This window comes from Lactuca saligna, chromosome 1 (genome assembly GCF_052625555.1).
Source record: "Lactuca saligna cultivar CGN05327 chromosome 1, ASM5262555v1, whole genome shotgun sequence".
In the NCBI taxonomy this organism is placed as follows: Eukaryota; Viridiplantae; Streptophyta; class Magnoliopsida; order Asterales; family Asteraceae; genus Lactuca; species Lactuca saligna.
The window spans coordinates 105,782,006-105,803,708 of NC_136417.1; the positions used below are offsets into that span (position 1 = coordinate 105,782,006).

Consider the following 21,703-nt stretch of genomic DNA (forward strand, 5'->3'; position numbering starts at 1 on the left):
TGGGTGAACTTGAGGTTCATCCATTGGGTTTTAGAGGTCAGAGGATATTTTCAGGTAAGCATGACGTTCTTGCAGTAAGACCTGAAGAAATGAGGAGGTTATGACCTCTCTGTTCTTTTGAGGTTGCGATTCAGATCGATAAGGGAATCAGGGTTCGTAGGGTGTTCTTAGAGTCTGTTAGTCGGTGGGCGATTAACAGAATAAGGTTGCAAGGATGGTCTGGCAAAAAAATAGACTGCAAGAGTTCCTCTAGTTATGGGGATTCAGATTTGGGTACCGCAGCGGCAGTCGGGTCTACCCCTTTCAGGTCGGGAGTCTCCGGTGGGAACGAGTATCCTTGGAAGTGATTGTTGTATGGTTTGAGGACCTTTGGTGGTGCATCTTGGTTTGTTGGGTCCGATCTATGTCTGGTAAGGAGTGATTTCGAGGGTGAAATCAAATTCAAGTGGGGGAGAATTGTAACATCTGGGAATTTGGGTATATCTATTTAACCCTTCTCTTTTGTCAAGTCGTCAAGATTGGTCCCTAAGTGGGAAAAGTTGCAAATGAGTACGCTGGGCGTACTAGAGAGTATGTTGCGCGTACTCATTGCAGAGTATGATGTGCGTACTCATGCGCTTGAAATGTACGCGAACTCCTTAAGGTATGCTGGGCGTACCAAAGTTACGCTGGGCGTAACTGGTCCAGATGCAAACCCTAAATTGAGGCTTGAGCCCTATATAGGGAATGATATAGCCTTATCCTCAGCCACCATTTCACAGAGAGAAACCCTAAGAGAACATTTCCTTCGTCCTAAATTTTGTGTGTGAGTGTTTTGAGCTTCAAAGTGCCATTTCACGGTGGTGAAGGAGAAGGGGAGGCCATTGTAGAAGCTAGAAGTTGGTGGACAAGAGTACATCTGAGTTATTTAGAGGTTGGATCTTCCTTCTGAGGTAAAAAGCTCAAATCTTTCCTTGTCTTTTGTTATTTGTGCTTCTTGGACCAATTTTTAGGATTTTTGTTCCCAAGATGGAGACTTTATGAGCAAATGGTCTCCATAAGACTAGATCTGCCCTATTTCAGAATAAAATGAGTTGTATGTTCATAAAAATGTGATCTTGGACGAGATTATTGAGCCATTCATGAGATCTAGATCTTTTGAGGAAGGAGGAAAGGTGTTAGGGAGTGTAAGGACCTTTACAGCCATGCAAAGGCTTAAAGGTTCCAACTTTATGGTTTAAGGACCGTTAGGGAGCCTAGAACCAAGAGATGGGCTAAGGTCCTAACGGGTTAAGACCCAGAAAATGGATTAATTGAAACGGAAGTTACGCACTGCGTAATTCCAGTACGCCCCACGTACTAGGTTGAGGTCCCCGATTAGCTCTTTGGGCGTTTGTGTACGCTGAGCTTACCAAGGAGGTACACCCCGCGTAACCCCTCTGTGGGCTTTTGGACTAGAGTTGATATTTGGGCCTTAAGTGTTGGGCTTAAATCCTTGGGCCTGCATAGTTGAGCATATGAGCAGAGAATTAATTGATGTCTTGGGCCTCATGTTGGGCTTGTCTTGTAGGGCGAGGTTGTGCTTTGGGGAAACCCATTTATTATTGGGCCTTGGTGGACCCAATGGATTTAGAGCATCGATGGGCTGGTAATTAGTCTATCTTTAGACCTAATAAGTGAAAGGTTGGTCCTAGTTTCTAATCGTGGAAACAATGGGATTTGACACAGAGTTAGAGGACGGTGTTTAGTAGCAGCGTGACTAGAGGATGCTTTGTTCGTTCCAGGTGAGTCTTCTCACTATACATTACCTAGAATGGTATTATGAGTTGATCGGAAGGTCATATGTGCTATGTATGCGATTATGTGCCATGTATGAGATTGTGTGCTATGTGATGTATGTATGATATTTAATTGTATATACCGGAGCGGAGGGTCCAACGAGATAGACCGGGCCGGAGGGCCCAACGAGCTATGACCGAACCACAGGGTCCAACGAGCTACGGGACTGGAGGGTCCCGCTGAGACACATCGACTGGAGGGTCGTACAATAGCCTCGAGTGGCATATGTGTTGTATGTGGTATTTTGGGGAACTCACTAAGCATTTATGCTTACAGTTGTTGTGTTATGTGCTTCAGGTACTAGCGAGGATCGCGGGAAGTCGCCGGCATGATCCGTACACACTCATAGAGTTTATGTTATTGAGAATCTGGGGACATGTTTTCTATGACACAGTGATACGTTATGTTTTGAGATTATCATGTGATTGAAAGTATGATTTAAAAATGAAAAATTGTTTTGAAAATTTACGTTGTTAAATGTTAAGAATCTTTGAATGTGGAATTGTGAAGAGAGCTTGAAGTCTAAGGAGCTTCGAGCAAAGAGAAGCTTGTGGATATGGTTTCTACTTCATCCTAACATTATCTGGAAGGTAACAAGTCATTACCTTGACTTATCTTTAGCTAGATCCATTCATGCATGGGTTTAGGGTCATTCTTACCATATTTGTGAATCATTTAGAATATTGGTCATGATCTAAAGTTGTAACTTCAGATCTGGACTCCTTTGAGTCCCTATAGTATTAAAGTTATCAGATTTAGCGAGGATCGCGGGAAGTCGCCGGCATGATCCGTACACACTCATAGAGTTTATGTTATTGAGAATCTGGGGACATGTTTTCTATGACACAGTGATACGTTATGTTTTGAGATTATCATGTGATTGAAAGTATGATTTAAAAATGAAAAATTGTTTTGAAAATTTACGTTGTTAAATGTTAAGAATCTTTGAATGTGGAATTGTGAAGAGAGCTTGAAGTCTAAGGAGCTTCGAGCAAAGAGAAGCTTGTGGATATGGTTTCTACTTCATCCTAACATTATCTGGAAGGTAACAAGTCATTACCTTGACTTATCTTTAGCTAGATCCATTCATGCATGGGTTTAGGGTCATTCTTACCATATTTGTGAATCATTTAGAATATTGGTCATGATCTAAAGTTGTAACTTCAGATCTGGACTCCTTTGAGTCCCTATAGTATTAAAGTTATCAGATTTAGCGAGGATCGCGGGAAGTCGCCGGCATGATCCGTACACACTCATAGAGTTTATGTTATTGAGAATCTGGGGACATGTTTTCTATGACACAGTGATACGTTATGTTTTGAGATTATCATGTGATTGAAAGTATGATTTAAAAATGAAAAATTGTTTTGAAAATTTACGTTGTTAAATGTTAAGAATCTTTGAATGTGGAATTGTGAAGAGAGCTTGAAGTCTAAGGAGCTTCGAGCAAAGAGAAGCTTGTGGATATGGTTTCTACTTCATCCTAACATTATCTGGAAGGTAACAAGTCATTACCTTGACTTATCTTTAGCTAGATCCATTCATGCATGGGTTTAGGGTCATTCTTACCATATTTGTGAATCATTTAGAATATTGGTCATGATCTAAAGTTGTAACTTCAGATCTGGACTCCTTTGAGTCCCTATAGTATTAAAGTTATCAGATTTAGCAAGCTTGGGCCCTTCTCTTTGGTTTAAACCTTTCCCTTAACTTGGTTTGACATGTAGGACCATGCATGTACGTAAAGTTTGCAACTTTAGGTGGAAACCATGCTCTAGGAGGTTTGATCTGCATTTTGGAGCTTCGGGGTGGCTTAAAAACGTCTGAACGAGAAATGAACTGAAGGGACTTGAGGAGGTGCATGGTTAACTCGATGAATCAGATGAAGATTGGTCATTGTGGGTTTCTGCAAGGACTCTGCAAGTCAGTGAGATGACTCGACAAGTCAGTTAGGGTTTTCCCGACATTTAGACATGCATGAACTTGACGAGTTGTCTGGAAACTCGGCAAGTCAACTATGGTTTTGACTATTTAACAAGTTCTGGAAGGACTCGATGAGTCGATAAGTTGCACTCAACGACTTGGGTCAACATGGACTGTTGACCATGATCGTTGGCTTTGACTTTGACCAAGGGTTGACCAGTTTGACTTCTGGGGGTATTTTAGTAATTTGGGAATTTATAGAGGTGGATCATTGGTGGATGTAGGTGTTGGAGTTAGAGTTGTATTTGGAGGAGTTTGACATTATCTATGACATCCCCAAAAATCTCGGCCAGAAAAAAACGATTTTCATTTATGCTTTTAAAAGAGTAAATTACACGAATGGTCCCTATGGTTTAGAGTAATTTGCACGTTTGGTCCCTAACTTATTTTTTTAACTCGGAAGGTCCCTACTGTTTGTTATTACTACACATTTGGTCCCTATTGTTTGTTTTTATTACATGTTTGGTCCCTATCTTACGTAAAAAGACAATTATTTAAATAGAGAAAAATGATAGAGTAGGTAAGCTAAGGAGAGAGGATGAAATTGATGGTGTGTTTATTTAAATAAATTAAAAAATCAAGGGAAAAATAGACTTTTTATGTAAGATAGGGACCAAGCGTGTAACAAAAACAAACAGTAGGGACCTTCCGAGTTAAAAAAATAAGTTAGGGATCAAATGCGCAAGTTACCCTAAACCATAAGGATCATTCGTGTAATTTACCCCTTTTAAAATAATTTCAGAGTAAATCCTTTTGATTTGAAAGAGTTGCGGAATTTGTTCCCAAAAAAAAATGTGATAAAATAATATTTACCAAAACATTTCATAAAAGAAATGTATTTTCATTATATAATCAAAACTCGGGATGTCATGTTCCGATACAGACCATAAAGCATAAACGATAACATTACAAGTCATTCAACAAATATATACTTATACAGACTTGTAAACAAAACAACTTGATGGTTCATCCATCTTATGCCCTTGCACCACTTCCTGTAATACAAATAAAACTGAGTGGGTCAGACTTCGGAGCCTGGTTAGCATATAGGGTTTTCAACCCACAATAAATAATTATATTTAATTCCACCAATCAACAATAACCCAATTACCCATTCCCGTTATTCTCACTTTATGTCCCTAAAACAACTAACACAAGGGACCTAGTCTTAGAATATTTCATCGGGGCGACAACACATGCATTCGGGGGTTTCCCGGCAATATATGTCAAATAAGGCAACCATGAGGGGGATGGAGTACAGCGAATGAACACCCAAGTTCATTAACACCAACAACCTGCTAGCGTTCCACAAGACTGTCTAGAAAAGTCTGTGGTCGTCATCTAAACTCCGCTAGATGACTGAATCAAAAACAACATCGAGGCCTCTCATCTGTTTATCTCACAACTATCTACCCATATAACACAAAATATACACATAACATGTATTTCGTATTAAATACTTCATAATTATGCGTTAGAAGAAAGTAACCACACACTCACCTGATCAGAAGATGATCGGACAACACTACGGCTTGTAGAAGTAGTAATCCTCAGCGGATCTGGAAGATCTCTACAAAAATCGAACTTCTCGCGGGTAGAGCTTCGCCTCGGGAATCACACTTCTTAGGATCCCGGGAGCGTGAAACTTCCTTCTTAATTTTGATATGAGATCTGGGGTGTCGGGATGGCTTCGGGGGTTTACGCGTAGAGCTTCGGCACAAAGAGGAGAAGAAATGAGCAAAAATACCCGGAACCCTCGCATCCTATTTATAGGAGGCTGAGGCCTCGCCGTACGCTGGGCGTACAGCCTTACGCGGGGCGTAAGCCTCCGAAATCGTCACTACATGCGTCATCCGAAGAACTCGAGTGCGAGGTGCGTCATGCTTCGCGTTACGCTGGGCGTACTTCGGATCACATCGGTGACTCCTTCGGATATACATCCGAATTAAAGATAATATTTAAATATTAATTATTTAATAAACTTCGGAAATACATATCTTCTTCATACGAACTCCGTTTTCGATGTTCATTATATCCATGCGTAGGTGAGACTACGTTCTACAACTTTCATTATTTATGATAATGATCGTGTGAAACTTGATTTACAAGGGTGTTAAATGCCTATTCTTTTGTCATTGTGGTGTTATCACTGATCACCGTAAACTTTGTATAGTGTTAGAATTCATACATTCAACCAAATAGACCACATAGGAATTGTAATATATGCACTATTATTGTACCAGATTATTAATAAATAAGTTATAGCTCATTTATTATTATTTATTTTATAGTCCATATGAAGAAATAATACAAAAATAATCCGCATGAAATTGTTCGAACGAACAAATAAACAACTATTTTTAATAGTTATAATAACAGTGATGATAATATGTATTTAATGAAAATATGAAAAAGTAAAATATAACCCGTACAATACGAAAGCCTCTACAAAGAAATAACACATAGATAATACAAATGAAAATAGTCCGAACTAAGAAAAGAAGGAAAATAGTATTAATAACAATAATAATCATATGTATTTAATAAAAATATTAAAAAAGAATAACTGTACGTTATAAAAATCATTACAAAACAAATTAACAAGAAAATCGCTACATGAAGAAACCCGCTGATATCCTCGTTTGTACTTTTTTGTTTTGTTTTGTTTACTATTGTTCTCAATTATTTCGTTGTTAATTATTTATGAGTCCTTTTTTTATGTTTTCCTCTGTTAATTCTAGTATATTAGTCAATGAAAAGGGTAATAAAACACAATCTTAACCGACTAAACCATTTATGTGGTCATATATTAGTGAATTAATTTAATTTATAAAAATCATACGAGAACCAACATTATATTTACATGTCAATTCTAATATTAAAAAATATACCAACTAAAAGCCAAAATATCAAATACCAAGTAGAGTAAATTACATCAATGGTCCCTATGGTTTAGGATAATTTACGTGTTTGGTCCCTAACTAATTTTTTAAACTCGGAAAGTCCTTACTATTTGTTTTTGTTACGCCTTTGGTCCCTACTATTTGTTTTTCTTACGCACTTGATCCCTATCTTACCTAAAAAGACTATTATTTAAATAGGAAAAAATAGTAGGATAGATAAGGTAAGGTGGAGGGAATGGAGTTGGGGGTGTGTTTATTTTAATAAATTAAAAAATCAATAGAAAAATAGTCTTTTTAGGTAAGAAAGGGACCAAACGTGTAATAAAAACAAACTGTAGGGACCTTTCGAGTTAAAAAAATAAGTTAGAGATCAAACGTGCAAATTACCCTAAACCATAGGGACCATTCGTGTAATTTACTCTACCAAGTAATTGGGTAAATGAAGACCCCCCCCCCCCCCCAAAAAAAATAAATAAATAAATAAATAAATAAAAACTATGAAAATTTAAACAACAAAAGCATTCTTAAGAAAATCAATCGTTTTTTAGAAACTAAAAGAATTGTTATTTTCTTTAAATTGACGATTAATTTAGTTAATTGCTCAAATATGTAGCCGGATAAATCGCCATTTGGACTCATCAGATAAATGACAAAACCGTCGACACTTTTTATAAAATTCAAACACCATCATGACAAATTGGCAATATGCTACCGATATGCAAATACGTTTCTTTGAACTCCCTTCACACTTTTTCAAGAGTTTTTTCGCCTTTTATATAAATAATCATGTCTTGCATCTAACTAAAGTTACAGAATTAATAAACCTTTACTATTTTTTTTTATTATTTCTTTGATAATAATAACGAGTTCTATACAAAAACAATAAAGTCTATAGTGAATTGCACGAGTTCATGATGTGTTTGTACTTTATATGCATATATATATATATATATATATATATATATATATATATATATATATATATATATATATATATATATATATATATATATATATATATATATATATATATATATATATCAATGAAGAGGAACATGCTAGCTTCGATTTGGGTTGTACGTTACAACCACGTTATCCATAATCATTTATATGGATTTCAGTGAAATTGTCATTAATAATAAAAACAATATTATCATACAAACAATAGTTTTTTTGTTTGCAAATGTGTTAATGAAGGTTCCCAAATTGGGAAAAGAAGCACAGGCATGATGGCAAATGAGTGCATTGACCCCATCAATAATGTATTCGCTCCATTATAAACCATAATATGCCAAAGACATGCTTCAATTTTTTTATTTGTGCTGATAGTATCATGTGAAATCTACACATATGATATTCAAAAAAATATATTTAAAAGATAGATAAAATATCTCATAGTCGCTACAAATACACGTAGGTTGTTATGAAATAATAAATGAAAGTATAGTTTATAAGTTTTAGTTTATATTCTTGTAGGTTGAAAATATAAATATATCGTTATTATATATAATAAGAAAAAACATCATAAATAGTTTTTATGGTTTCCTCAAATCTGAAGTTTAATCTTCGTGGTTTAAAAACATCATAGATGGTCCTTGTGCTTTCAAATTTTTGACGATTGGTCCTTATTGCTAACTCTATTAAGTTTTGTCCGATAACTAAAGACCATTTTCGTCATTTCACTACCACAGAGATCATTTATTATATTTTTTGTTATTTTAAAAATTGAAATACTATGCAAAGCGGTCCTCTCTCTCTCTCTCTCTCTCTCTCTCTCTCTCTCTCTCTCTCTCTCTCTCTGAAAAAGAAACCCACTCCCCCATCTTCTTCTTCTTCCTCACATATATGAATAAAGCTAAATTTGATGTCCTACTTCTCCGTTTTGATCAATAACTTTGTACAAAGCATTTTGATCCTGATAGATAAATACATGATCCCACCCAATATTCCTCTTCCAATACAACTATCTGTCCAAACCATTCAATAAAACTCCGTTGCGTCTCCTCTTCGTTGTACATCTCTGCCTGAACTCTACCGCACCGCAATTAGGGTCTGCCACCATGATATATCAATGATGAAAATAATGACATGTAGAGCAACTCAGCTTTATCTGGATCCAAAAAAACCTTGGTCACATAAGACCCAGATGAGATGGGAGAAGAAAATGTGGAAGAAGATGAAGTGAAAGAAACAATAGAATGATTAGAACATGAAACATAATTTCAAGAATTTCCAACAAGCAAATCAACAAAAGCTCCAACAATTAACTGATGATTGTTCTTCCAATTCGTTCTCAAATACCATCGCAACAACTTTTCCAAACAACCCTAATCTTTCAAATTATGAGTCTCCACCATCTCTTTCATCGATTTCTTAAAACCCCTGTAAGGATTCTCAGATTCCATCAACATCACCACACTCTCTTTGAGGAATAAAGACGTAATCCCACACCATCGAGTGATCCTTTTTCCGTTTTAGAAAACAGAGGCACCCAAAACTTAGATTCGATAAAAAAAATTTCCATCTTTGTGACGAAAATGGTTGTAGAATGTTAGAATTAACAAAGGGAAACATGTGTGATCTTAATATGGTTTAGCAATCTAATGAATAGAAAATTTTTCCGAATTTAAACTTATTATCCACCAAGTGTTTGATCTTTTGTCTGAATGAGCTTTCCATGTTGTAACTTATAGTTCTTTGTTATACTCATTGATTTAAACAATTTGGATTCACAATTTTTTGTTTAAGCCGTCAATTTGGCATTTAAATTTCTTCAATCAATCGTTAAAATCCTTAAATCATAACATGGAGGTGTTAGGAGAAAGAGTTCCAGGAAGAGAGAGACCTTTATATATTATCTCATTTTTTAAAATAAGAGAAAATATCATAAATGGTCGATGTGGTAGTGGAATGATGAAAATACTCGTTAGTTAACGGACAAAACTTAATAAAGTTTGCAATAAGGACCAATCGTCAAAAGTTTTGAAAACATAGGGACCATCTATGATGTTTTTAAACCATGAGGACTGAACATTAGATTTGGGGAAACCACAGTGATATGATGTTTTTTCTATATAATAAATATAAAAATATTATTGTGGTTAAACGATAAATTATAAAAAAATATTATGTAAATTACATTGTTTGTATACTTTTTTTGGAGTCTAACTTGACGACAGAGAAAATGGAAATCGGTTGAAATAAAAAACATAAAAAAAAAAAGGTAAAAAAATAGTAGAATTGTATAAAAAGAATTTACTTTTCCCTAACTTTTGTTGAAATTTGGAAAGATTGAGAAATAAATAAATAAATAAAGTATTTACTTTCATTCCAGTTATTTCCAACTTCAAAACATCAAAATATAATTTTTTTTTTCATTTTTTTTTCTTTCTCTTTTGTTCTTTCTCTTTTCTTCTTTTTTCTTTGCTTTTAAATCTTTGGAATAGTATTTAATTTTTAAAATTTTTATTTTTTGATAATTCCTAAGTTTTTTCCTTATATATGTAGTCATTGTTTAAGGTTTTAATAACAATTTATCTACTGTTTTCAACTAAATGACTATGAATGTGTTCGGTAAAAGTAATTGGTAGTGGGTAACGATAGGAGGTAGTGAGTAGCTTTTAGCGTTTTGTTAAACGTTACATGAAGTAAGATTGAGATTTGAAGTGTTTTATTTAGGCTGTGTTCGGTAAAACTAACTGGTAGTGGGTAGCGGGTAGCGGATAATTTTTGATTTTAGAGCGTTTTGTTTATACTAAAAGCTAAACGCTTCCATCGTCGTATGAAACCTTTTCTTTTTTAGTAGTTTTTTCATAAATGCTAGAAGCCAGAAGTTCCAAAAGTTGTATGTCGAACACGTTCTTAAACTAAAAGTTAGAAGCTTATAGTGCTAAACTAGGTTTTCTGTTCAAAATATAACGTTTTTTTAAATGCTAGAAGTTAGAAATTCTCAAACACTTCCTATGTTTTTCTATAAAAAAATTATAAAAAATCAGTTATAATGAAGAACACAAAATAGTTATTGACTATATTTTTCTATTAAAAAAAGCAGTTATAATTAAGGACACAAAATATTTAGTTATTTTACTTGAACGGAAAAATATGTTACAATAATCTCAAAAAGAGACCTGATCACGTAATAATAATAATAATAATAATAATAATAATAATAATAATAATAATAATAATACAGTAAAAAAAAACTGTAACAAAAAGTTTTGAAGTCCAATTATGTTTATGTTTGTATGTAAAGCATATATCAAACGTTCTAAAATTAGAAAATATTCTAAGAAATATAAAGGTCGAAAGGGTCCATCCTCCCTCTTTGTATTTATAGCGTGCCTTTTATGTAAGGGCAATTCAATTTAATGCGTAAATCTATGTTACGTCTTATTCTTGTCGTCCAAATCAATAGAAAATTAATTTTCTTGGATTTTTGGACTTAATTGCCATGTTATTTTTTAATTGATCGAATTCTAAATCAAAAAGATCAAAACTTCAAAACTTTACCATTAATATTATGATTGGCCGAAAGTTAACACTTGAAAAAGTAACTACTAATTAACTGAATATTTAAAATAATATAAGCCAAAGGGCTTTTAGCCTAACCGTATCGAGGGGGTGAGTATGGTGCGATTTGGTACGGTTTTTGGTTAAAACCATACAGAAAACCGCAACTTCAGTTTTTTGGAATTTAGAAACTGCATCATTCGGTTTTATACGGTTTTTCATTTCGGTTCGGTTTTTTTTGCGGGTTTTTTTTTTTTTTTTTTTTTTTTTTTTTTTTTTTTCCTGTTTTGCCTTTTTACTAAAAGTCAAGTTACTCAGTGAGTTACTTTGACTCAAATGAGGAGTGATAATCATTTATTGAAGATAAATCCATACCACAACCTATTGGTTTGAAATCAAATTACTTAACCATTCATTCAACATATTTCTAATGTTTCAATATAATGCGAATTTAATATAATATTTGGTTCACAAGTACATACGATAATATCAATTAATGTATTCATAAAAATGATAGTATATCATTAGTAGTCTTCATATTTAAATGTTAAAAAAATGTCATAAACATTATTTGTTATTGAAAATACCACTGAATGTATGCTTAAAACTATACAATCATCATCCGATAGATAAGATAGATATTTACATTTATAGAAATATTTTAATTGTCATAAGTTCTTGGTTCTTACAAATATCAACACTTAATATATATATATATATATATATATATATATATATATATATATATATATATATATATATATATATATATGTGTGTGTGTGTGGTGCGGTTCAGTTTTTTGCGAGACTAGAAACCGCACCACACTGAGTATTTTCGGTTTTTGCAAAACTAAAAGCCACACCATCGGTTTTCATTTCGGTTTCGGTTTATACGGTTTTTTTCGGGTTTTTTGGTTTGCGGTTCGATTTTTGCTCACCCCTAGCCGTATCAAGTGATGTCTTCCTTCGTTAAGACCGAAGGTTCAAGTCTTATCGTAGACATATGTGAAATAATTATATATTAGTTTATGAGTAGACTACAAAAGATACTTAAAGAACTAAGGTTATTTTTTATAATTTAAAAAAAAATCATACAAAAATAGCAAACAAACTTAAAAACAAACTTTTCATTGTCTTTCGTTAGACCATCTGGTATAGCAAGGACGAGCTCTTTCGTGGTCTACGTAACCACTAACCACAAATATGAACACCATTTTGGGTGTTTGTGGTGACTAGTGGTCGTGGTCATTTGTGGTGGTGAGTACGGACCATGACACTCAATAAACTTGTTTCTTTCTCTATTTCTTTCTACCTTTTTCCATCTCTCTACATTTTAATTAATTAAAAAGTATATTTTTAATTTTAATAAAATAAAAAAAATAAGAGGAATATAGTGTTGGGTGTTCCAAACTTTTAATGGTTGAATGTGGTGATGATTTGATACTTATCATTATATCAGTTTGTAGTGTGTATCACGAATGGTCTTACCGATCTTCATTCTTATAGAGGGGGTTATGTAATTTGAAAAGGAAAAAAAAAAGTTTCTACTAAGCTAAAACTCACAATATCCCTAAGGAGGGGGCGAAGTTCTTATTGTTAGATTTTTCATCATATCTTGTTTTTTTAGACTTTTTTTTTATTAAAAGAAAACTAGCAAGAAATTAAAAAGACAACTAAAAATAGGTTAACAATCCAAACAAACCATCTAGGTAAAACCTTATTGTTCCTATTGACAAACTAATTAAACTAGAAATCACTAATTTCTTCAAATGTGATATTGCACTTCGGTGTTTCATTGGTAATGATTAGATCATTTCAAAATATCCAAATCCCCCGTAGAGTGACATACACAACCTATTTTGCAAACACGTGAAGCTTATTTCCACCATGAAGGTTATATATCTATCTGAAAATATCCTCCAATGCTACCTAACCATGTTGGAGCTTGAATATCGAACCATTTAAAGACATTCCTCCAAATAGAAGAAGCAAACTCACATGAAACAAAAGCATGGTCTAAACACTCAACAACAAATTTAACAGTGGGGCTCAAAATCGAATCCACTTCAATACCTTTATGGCTAATATTTCAGCACGTTTGAAGTCGATTCAATCGATTTTTCCAAACAAAAACTTTATTTTTCTAGGAACACAGTTGTTTAATCTTGTCGCTGTATCTATCTGACGATGAAGAACTTTGTTAATTATCTTCCTCGTATTGCAAACCGTGAAAATCTCAATATCTTCTAGCATTCATCTCCACTTATCTGTATCGCAAGACACATGAAAATCACTAATCAACAACGTTAGATTATCAAATTGACATTGTTTCTCCATACCACAAATGGGCCACCACCAATTCCAACAACCATCGGGATCAAGTCTATCGAACATTGTAGAATCATCACAATGAAATTTCAAATTGTATAGTCTCAATGTCTGATAAATATAATTCTCAAGGTAGACTCTATGATCCAAACGTCTAACTAGAATTTTGATTGTCTCCTATTCCCAACCATTCTTATAAGCATATTATACAGAATAATATTAATTGAACTTATTATTCTAGCCCAAACGTCATCTCCACGAGCATGTTTAACATGAAACAGATCATCATCATTTACCATAAATAACATTCATAACTTGAACCCAAAATGATTTCACAGATAATATATTTGTCCATAGAGATGGTACTTCAAACTCAATAAAAATTACTAGAATATACCTATATTTGGATTAATGTGAGTCACAAAGGCTCCTCCACAAAATGATTATTTTTATAACAAAATGTGATTTTTTTATACTGGATATAAAATGAGTTGTTGTTATTATTATTATTATTTGGGTTAGAAAATGATTAAATTTTGTCAAATTCTTTTTGAAAAATCTACCTTTGAAAGATGGTTATGACAACATATCTAAGTCTTTTTATACTAGACATGTATTTTAAATTATATTAATCTATTAAAAATTTTGATTTTTGTACTATTAACAAAGTGGTCAAGTGACAGTCACATAAAAACATTTTAAAGTCAGCCCGTGTTTCCATTTCAAAGTTGGCATGCTTTCTAAAATATTACGGAAAAAAAATGTTAAAATGACAATAATATAATTGAATGGAAGTATATCACAACATTTTAACTCTTTCAAATAAAAATCTCTTTCAAAATAAAATTTTAATAAAGAATCATGAATATAATAAAGTAATATTAATAAAAACAATAAAAGTCTTTAATATATAAAAGATGAAAATATATTATTTCTTGTGCATAACCCTTAATAGTTTCAAAGTTCTGAAGTAATAAAATATAACTCAAATTATTTACGGACAAATGCATTCAATACATGACCAACCACAATAGGTACACTCAATCAAGGTATTCAATCCAAACAGTTATTTTTTGTTTGAAAACAGAAGATAAATTTTAGCCTTATAACACAATAATCATATATGTTCACTCATGCCGACAATTGCTAGTGTTATATTTCAAGAAACGTTAAATCTATTTCTCATGTTTAAAATATACATTATAAATTGAACTTTATCTAAAATATACTATTATTTTTGTCCCCTTTGAATTAGTAAACCTAATCAAGTACTTTGGTAAGTAGCCAAGTGTTGTCTTACCAACTTACGAAAATGTGGTGTGGTACCCATTGCAAGTAGATTGAATTTTTTGGTGCACCTACACCTCCACACATACTCTTCCATCGGGGCCTCAATAGTCACGCCCAAATTCATACACATCCACCAAATTATACCTTATTATATACGTTTCATACCCTAATTTCAAACTTTTCAATTCATTTTTTTGGTTGTCAAATGTATGTATGTATATATATGAATGAATATACATTCATATACAACCATTAGAGCTCCACAACATTGGTATCAATCTTCCAATGTTTGTAGCTTCAAAACAATGTCTCTATGATAGTTACATAGCACATGTGCATATGCGTGATAAGGAGTGACCGAGCTTCAACATATTTCAACATATCATTTGAGGATCGAAAATGTAATATGCATAAGGATAGGTAAGCAGGGGGACTACAACCAAAATTTTATATTTTTTGGTTTAATATGTATAAAATTAAAGTATCGGATGCTATTTGTAACAAACAAAATCAGTGGGGGCCTAAGTCCCTCGCCCTAATAAAGCTCCGCCCATGATGATAAGAAATAAAACCTTTTTATATGAGTAGACATAACAGAATAAGACAATCTTGTAGCGTATTTGTGTTTATTGGAAATATACCATGTCAACAAGACAAATTGATTTTTTTTTTTTTTCATTTAAAAAGACAGAATCTTATTAACATTGCTATATTTAATATAAAAATTAACATTGGAATTGTTTAGTACAAGTCCAATCCCATATAATATTATCATGTTGACATATATGAATCTTTCAATAACAAATATTTTGATTTTGCTATCCAACCCGTTAACACAAAGAACATGGATTTCCATGTAAAGGAACAAAACCATTAAAAATTCATAATGACAAAAACAAAATCAAATGCTATAAAATACACAATAGGAGATGAACAACATGTTTGATATCTTTGCACAATGAAGAAATACAAAAGAAACAATACCCTTCTCGACCTTTATTTCAAAAGATCAAGAGTGGTATCTATTCTTATCGATGTTCTTATCAATTCAATGACAAGAGAAATAAAATGATTGAAAAACAAACTAAGTACATTCAAAATTAATCCAACAATGTAAAATCTAAATCAACCAAAAAAGATGATATCTTGATTCTTGAATTCTTGAATTCTACCCAACTGAATGATGACGTTGAATTGTATTTCCACCAAGAACACTCCTAAAACTAGATCCTTCATTTTTAAATCTAGAACTTCGATGAACTTTACGTTTTGTAGTCAAATCTTGATCATTCTCATTCTCAACCTTTCTAGCCATAAGATCCATCAAATTATTTCGGAACCCTAAATCGGAATAAACCCTTCTGGGATTACTCAATGGCTTCCCGTCGTCAGCAGCACCACATACGGCGGCGGCGGCGGCGCCCTTTGGCCGTGAAGAAACGTGACCCACTGGTCTTACAGTGTCGACCATCATGCAGGGGTTGCTTAAACCATTCCATGATCGGAGAGGAACCAATTTAGTCAAGAAACTTAGGGAATCGACGATTTCGTTCATGGAAGGTCTTCTCTCCCGACAAGATCTCACACATTTGGCGGCAATCACGGCCAATTGTTTTCTTACGGAAGGATCTTTAGGCGGCGGAATTCGAGGATCAAAAACAGTCAAAAGCTTACCTCTTCTAATCAATGGAATCGCCCAATCGACGATTGACGGTGGCGAATGGCTGACGTCAATGGCTTTTCTGCCGCTAATTATCTCTAGTAGTAGAATTCCAAAACTGAAAACGTCGGTTTTAGTGCTGAGATTATCCGGTGTAACATAACCCGGATCAAGGTATCCCATGGTTCCGGCCGGCGGAGTAGATAGAAGGCGGTAATCATCCACATGACACCGGAGGGCTAACCCGAAATCGCCTAATCGGGCGTTGAAATTCCGGTCAATCAGAATGTTGGCTGACTTAATATCACGGTGGATCACCGGTGGAACGGAGGAATGAAGGGTGTCGATTGCTTTCGCAGTTTGTAAAGCTAACCGGATTCTCCGCCCCCAATTCGGCGGCTGTTGACTGATATGGAGGGTGTCGTAGAGTGTTCCATTGCACATGAATTCCACTACTAGCAACCGATTTTGATGTGGGGTGTTGGTGAATCCGACTAAGTTAACGAGACGAGGGCTGTGGATTTTTGACAGGATGTCGATTTCGTTTTCGACTTCGTTATCCGGCAAGGTGGAGATGGCGGAGTGACGGTGGTTGTGATGAGAGGGTTTTTTGACGGCGACGAGACGGCCGTTGCGGAGGAGTGCTTTGTAGACTAATCCATGGCTGCCACGACCAAGGAGCTTCTTTTCAGAGAAATTATTGGTGGCTTCTTCCAAATCACTGTAGTCAAAGTGTTGAATCTTCTTGTTGATGGGTTGTTCCAAATCTTCATTTCCTTGAAGAAGATCACCGGGTTTTTCTGATTTCTTGGATGGAGTATGAACTGTGATGGCTGATTCCGCTTTACAAGACAAATATCCCATCCAGAAAATCCTGGTTTTGTTTTGTTTGATTAAATATACATATGGAAGTGATCGGAAAAACAAACACGGTGGAGGCGGCGGTGGTTGTGGTGGTGGTGGTGGTGGTTAATGAAGAAGAATTGTGAATAGGAAAACAGGATGATGAAAGGGGTTAGTTATTGAGAGGGTGGTAGACCTCCGAAGTCAAAGAAGAATCCATTGGAGATCACAGGAAAGAAATGGTGTACCCCACCGTACACGATAAGGGCATGTAACGAATTAATTTCTTCTGATCAGGTCAAATACCTAATTTACCTCTAAAAAGTTACTTCATAGGGATACCACCATTAGAAATGGAGATATAATACAAAAATGATAAATTATTAATTTATCAATTTCGAAATAAAGTATTTTTAACCTTTTATTTTTATTATTATTATTATTATTATTATTATTATTATTATTATTATTATTATTATTATTATCGGAAACTTTAAGATTGAACATCGAGTGATTTGAAAACAAGAAATATGTGTATATTTTACAATAGACACAACTATAAAATTAGTCATTGTGGTATTCAAAAAACTTTAAATGGGATTTAAAAAGTTTTCAACTTGCATGGAAGATCCAAAATTAAGGTTTTTCTGGGTTTTTGGTCCTTGATACATTTAAAAAGATGATTTTACCCTTTTCATTTCTTTTCTCTATTTTTTTTATTTATTTTGATATATAAATAATGAAAAATAAAAACAAAACTAAAATCTCACCCAACCCTCCTCCTCCTCTCTCTCTCTCTCTCTCTCTCTCACGTCATTCAACCACCATCACCGCCACCATATGCTTGCCGGAACCCTACATAATACACCATTGATTACCCCATCATCAACATCTAGTCACATCAAAACACCACCATAAACCCACCATTTAACACCTACTCTGATCATTATCTCCGATGACAATTTTCATCAAAAGATCTCTGATGTCGTAGCAATTCCAAACTGGTTTATGGTGATCATTTTCCTTACTAGACAGCTAAGAGCTCATATATCAGAAGTTGATCCCTATTTATTTTTTCCTAATTTATCACCTTTACATTCCAGCTTCATTCATGAATTCCTAATTTCACTAACTTGTGTGTACCAGATTAAAGAGATTTGTTTTTAATTTGTGTTTCAGATTAAAGAGATGATGCAGAGACAAAGGAGATGGAATTGATGAAATCCCTGAAATCGAACCTTGGAAACCCTAAAATCGAACTTTGAAAACCCTAAAATAGGGCCTTGAAATCCCGCCGGTTGTTCGGGGATAGTAATTAACTTGCTAGAGAGCTATATCACCACCACAATCTTTCATCAAAATATATGAACTGAAACTGATGGTCTTACCTTCATCACATGGAAATACAAATACAGGGGAAGACACAGAGAAGGAGATACTACAAGCTCTTCATCAAGTAATCGAGACATTACATAGCTGATGTCATATCAATTTTCGGTTGTCTTCACACTTCCATATCACAACCCAACACCACCACCAACAATTGCAATAACAGGGAAAAAAGAAAACTGCTATGGAGAAAGAGGCGAGAGAGTAAATGAGAGTGAAAGTGGGAAGGGAGGTTACGGGTAGGGAAGGGTAAGTGGTTTTTTTTTCTTATTTATAATTATTTAAGAGGATGAGATTTTTTTATATATATTTAAATACTAAACAAATACAAAAAATTTAAAAAGAAATAATAAGGGGTAAAATCGTCTTTTTAACCTTTTTAGGACCAAAACCAAAGGAAATTCTTGATTTTGGACCTTCCATGCAAGTTGAAAACTTTTTGGACCGTATCCAAAGTTTTTTTGAATACCACAGGGACCAATTTTACAGTTTTGTCTTTACAATATTAATATTGAATGAATCAGTAAATTAGTTTTATTTATTTATTTATTTTTATTTTCTAAGAATAATAATTTGTTTTAGTTTGGGTGCAAATACATGTTAGTGTGTTTAAATTATCATGTTTGTCGGCTAAGAAGGAATGTGGGCTACTATTGTATAAGAGTCGGACCTAATGGTGTACCGTTGATAAAATGCAAGAGTAAAATGATCAAAAGTATGAAGTTGTAGTAGTTGAGGGATTGAAGCTCGTGTTTGATATTCTCAGTAGACACACGAGTCGTTTAACTGTGGTTTCCAACCCATTGCTCTAATCCGAGAGAGAGAGAGAGAGAAGGAGAGAGGGAGAGAGAGTGTGTGTGTGAGTCATAATTTTGTCTCTCATTTCTCTCTCATTTTGCATATTGACTATAACTAAAATTTACACAAAGACCGATGTTTTCTATAATGGTGACTTATATGGACCTTTTCTATAAAAAGGTTTATTGAATAGGGAACTTTTGTGACTTAAAGAAAACAAATTCTACACAGTGACTATAATTGTAATTTACACAAGGACGGATGTTTTCTGTAATGGTAACTTATATGAATCTTTTCTATAAAAATGTTGCTGAACATGGACCTTTTGTGACTTACATGGACCATTTCTGCAAAAAAAAAAAAAAAAAAAAAAAAAAAAAATCCTACACGGGGACTATAACTGTAATTTACACAAGGAACATTGTTTTATGTAATGGTGACTTATATGGGCTTTTTTTGTAAAAGGGTTCACTAAATAGGGACCTTTTGTGAGTTACATGGACCATGTATGCAAAAACAAATTCTATATAAGGACTATAACTGTAATTTACACAAGGACCAATGTTTTCTGTAATGGTGACTTATATGGACCTTTTCTATAAAAAAAAAAAGTTTACTAAACAAGGACCTTTTATGACTTACATGGACCATTTATGCAATAACATATTCTACACAGGGACTATACCAGTAATTTACATAAGGACCGATGTTTTCTGTGATGATGACTTATATGAACCTTTTCTGTAAAAAGGTTTACTAAAGAGGGACCTTTTTTTGACTTACATGAACCATTTATGCAAAAACGAATTCTACACATGGAGTTACCTATAATTTACATAAGGACTAATGTTTTATGTAATTGTAATGACGTGAATTTTCAAAACAATTTTTCATTTGTAAAAATATAATATTCATAACATATTTCAAAAAACATTATTTATTTAGTTACATAACATAACTCCGAGTTTAATAAGTTAATAATCCAGGATCCTCAAAACATAATTCTTTCACTAGTGTGTACAATCAAGCCGACGCCGTCCTGTGATCCGGAGAAAACCTGAAACACATAACACATAACACGGTAAGAACGAAGCTTAGTGAGTTCCCCAAAATACCACGTACATATAATTAGCCACTCGAGTCTATAGCTCCATGTGACAACCTGTAAATTGTTCCGTCACTGAAACCCATTTCCATCGGTAAAATCCGTTTGTCTTTCAATATTCCCGTTAATATTTGGTCATTTAATTTAAGATTTTTATTATGACCTCATAAGTATCCAAACACATTAGAAACTCATGATAACACCCCAATTTAATAATTGGAAGATTTTTAGATTCGACCATATCGGGTAACGACAACTTAATCGGGTACGACCAAAAGCCTCGGTAAACGTTAGTATTGGGTAGAATTCCACCGTGTCTCAAACTTAACCCATATATAAAGTTCAAAAGACTTCATTTGAAGTGTTTCCTCTCTCTCTCTCTCTACTCTCTCTCCTCAAATCTAAGATCTAGGTTCCAAAATCATCCAATTCAAGCCTCAAATTGATAAGGTAACTACCCTAACTCATAGATTAGCATCCTTAACCTTCAAATTCGTGTTCAAATCATGGAATAAGACCATTATCATGAGTTTACGACCCTATAACATCCCTAGGCGTGAACTCACATAAAATGGGTTTTGGAGCCCAAAAACCCTCCCAAATCACTTTTGGAGCTTGGAATTGACTTAAGGACATATTGGAATGGACTTAGAACACCTTGAACTCATCATTTAGGGGGTAAATGAGAGTTTATGGCCCAAGAACATGCTTGGACCGTAAACACCCTTTCATGGGCAGTAAACTCATTCTAGGGTGTTAAGATGCCCCTTAAACACCTCATAAGCCTTGGAATAAAGTCTAGAAGCAACCACAAACAAGTTAGGGGCCTTAAACTTAATAAAAACCACTCCATAAGGAGTTCACGGCAGTAAAACCCCCAAGAATGGGTTCATGGGCCGTAAACTCCTATATCTTGGTCAAAGTGTGCCCTAAATTCACCCCATGACTTGTAAAATGAGTTTAAGTCACATGTGATTAACCTATGACCATCAAAGCGCATAAGGATTGAGTGGGTGAGAGTTTATGGTCGTAAACTCCTAGTTTACTGCCATAAACTCATCAAATGGTCCATATAAT

General features: G+C 34.1%; 1 protein-coding gene across 1 annotated transcript; it reads right to left on the reverse strand.

Moving 5' to 3' along the window:
* Positions 1-15,756: 15,756 nt before the first annotated feature.
* Positions 15,757-17,589, reverse strand: LOC145042894 (serine/threonine-protein kinase-like protein At3g51990). Its single transcript, XM_078991409.1, has one exon. The coding sequence runs from the start codon at positions 17,353-17,355 to the stop codon at positions 16,000-16,002; it is 1,356 nt and encodes a 451-aa protein (XP_078847535.1). The 5' UTR covers positions 17,356-17,589; the 3' UTR covers positions 15,757-15,999.
* Positions 17,590-21,703: the final 4,114 nt, after the last annotated feature.

Coding starts and splice junctions, on each gene's coding strand:
- LOC145042894 (XM_078991409.1), bottom strand. CDS start 17,355: ATGGGATATTTGTCTTGTAAAGCGGAATCAGCCATCACAGTTCATACT.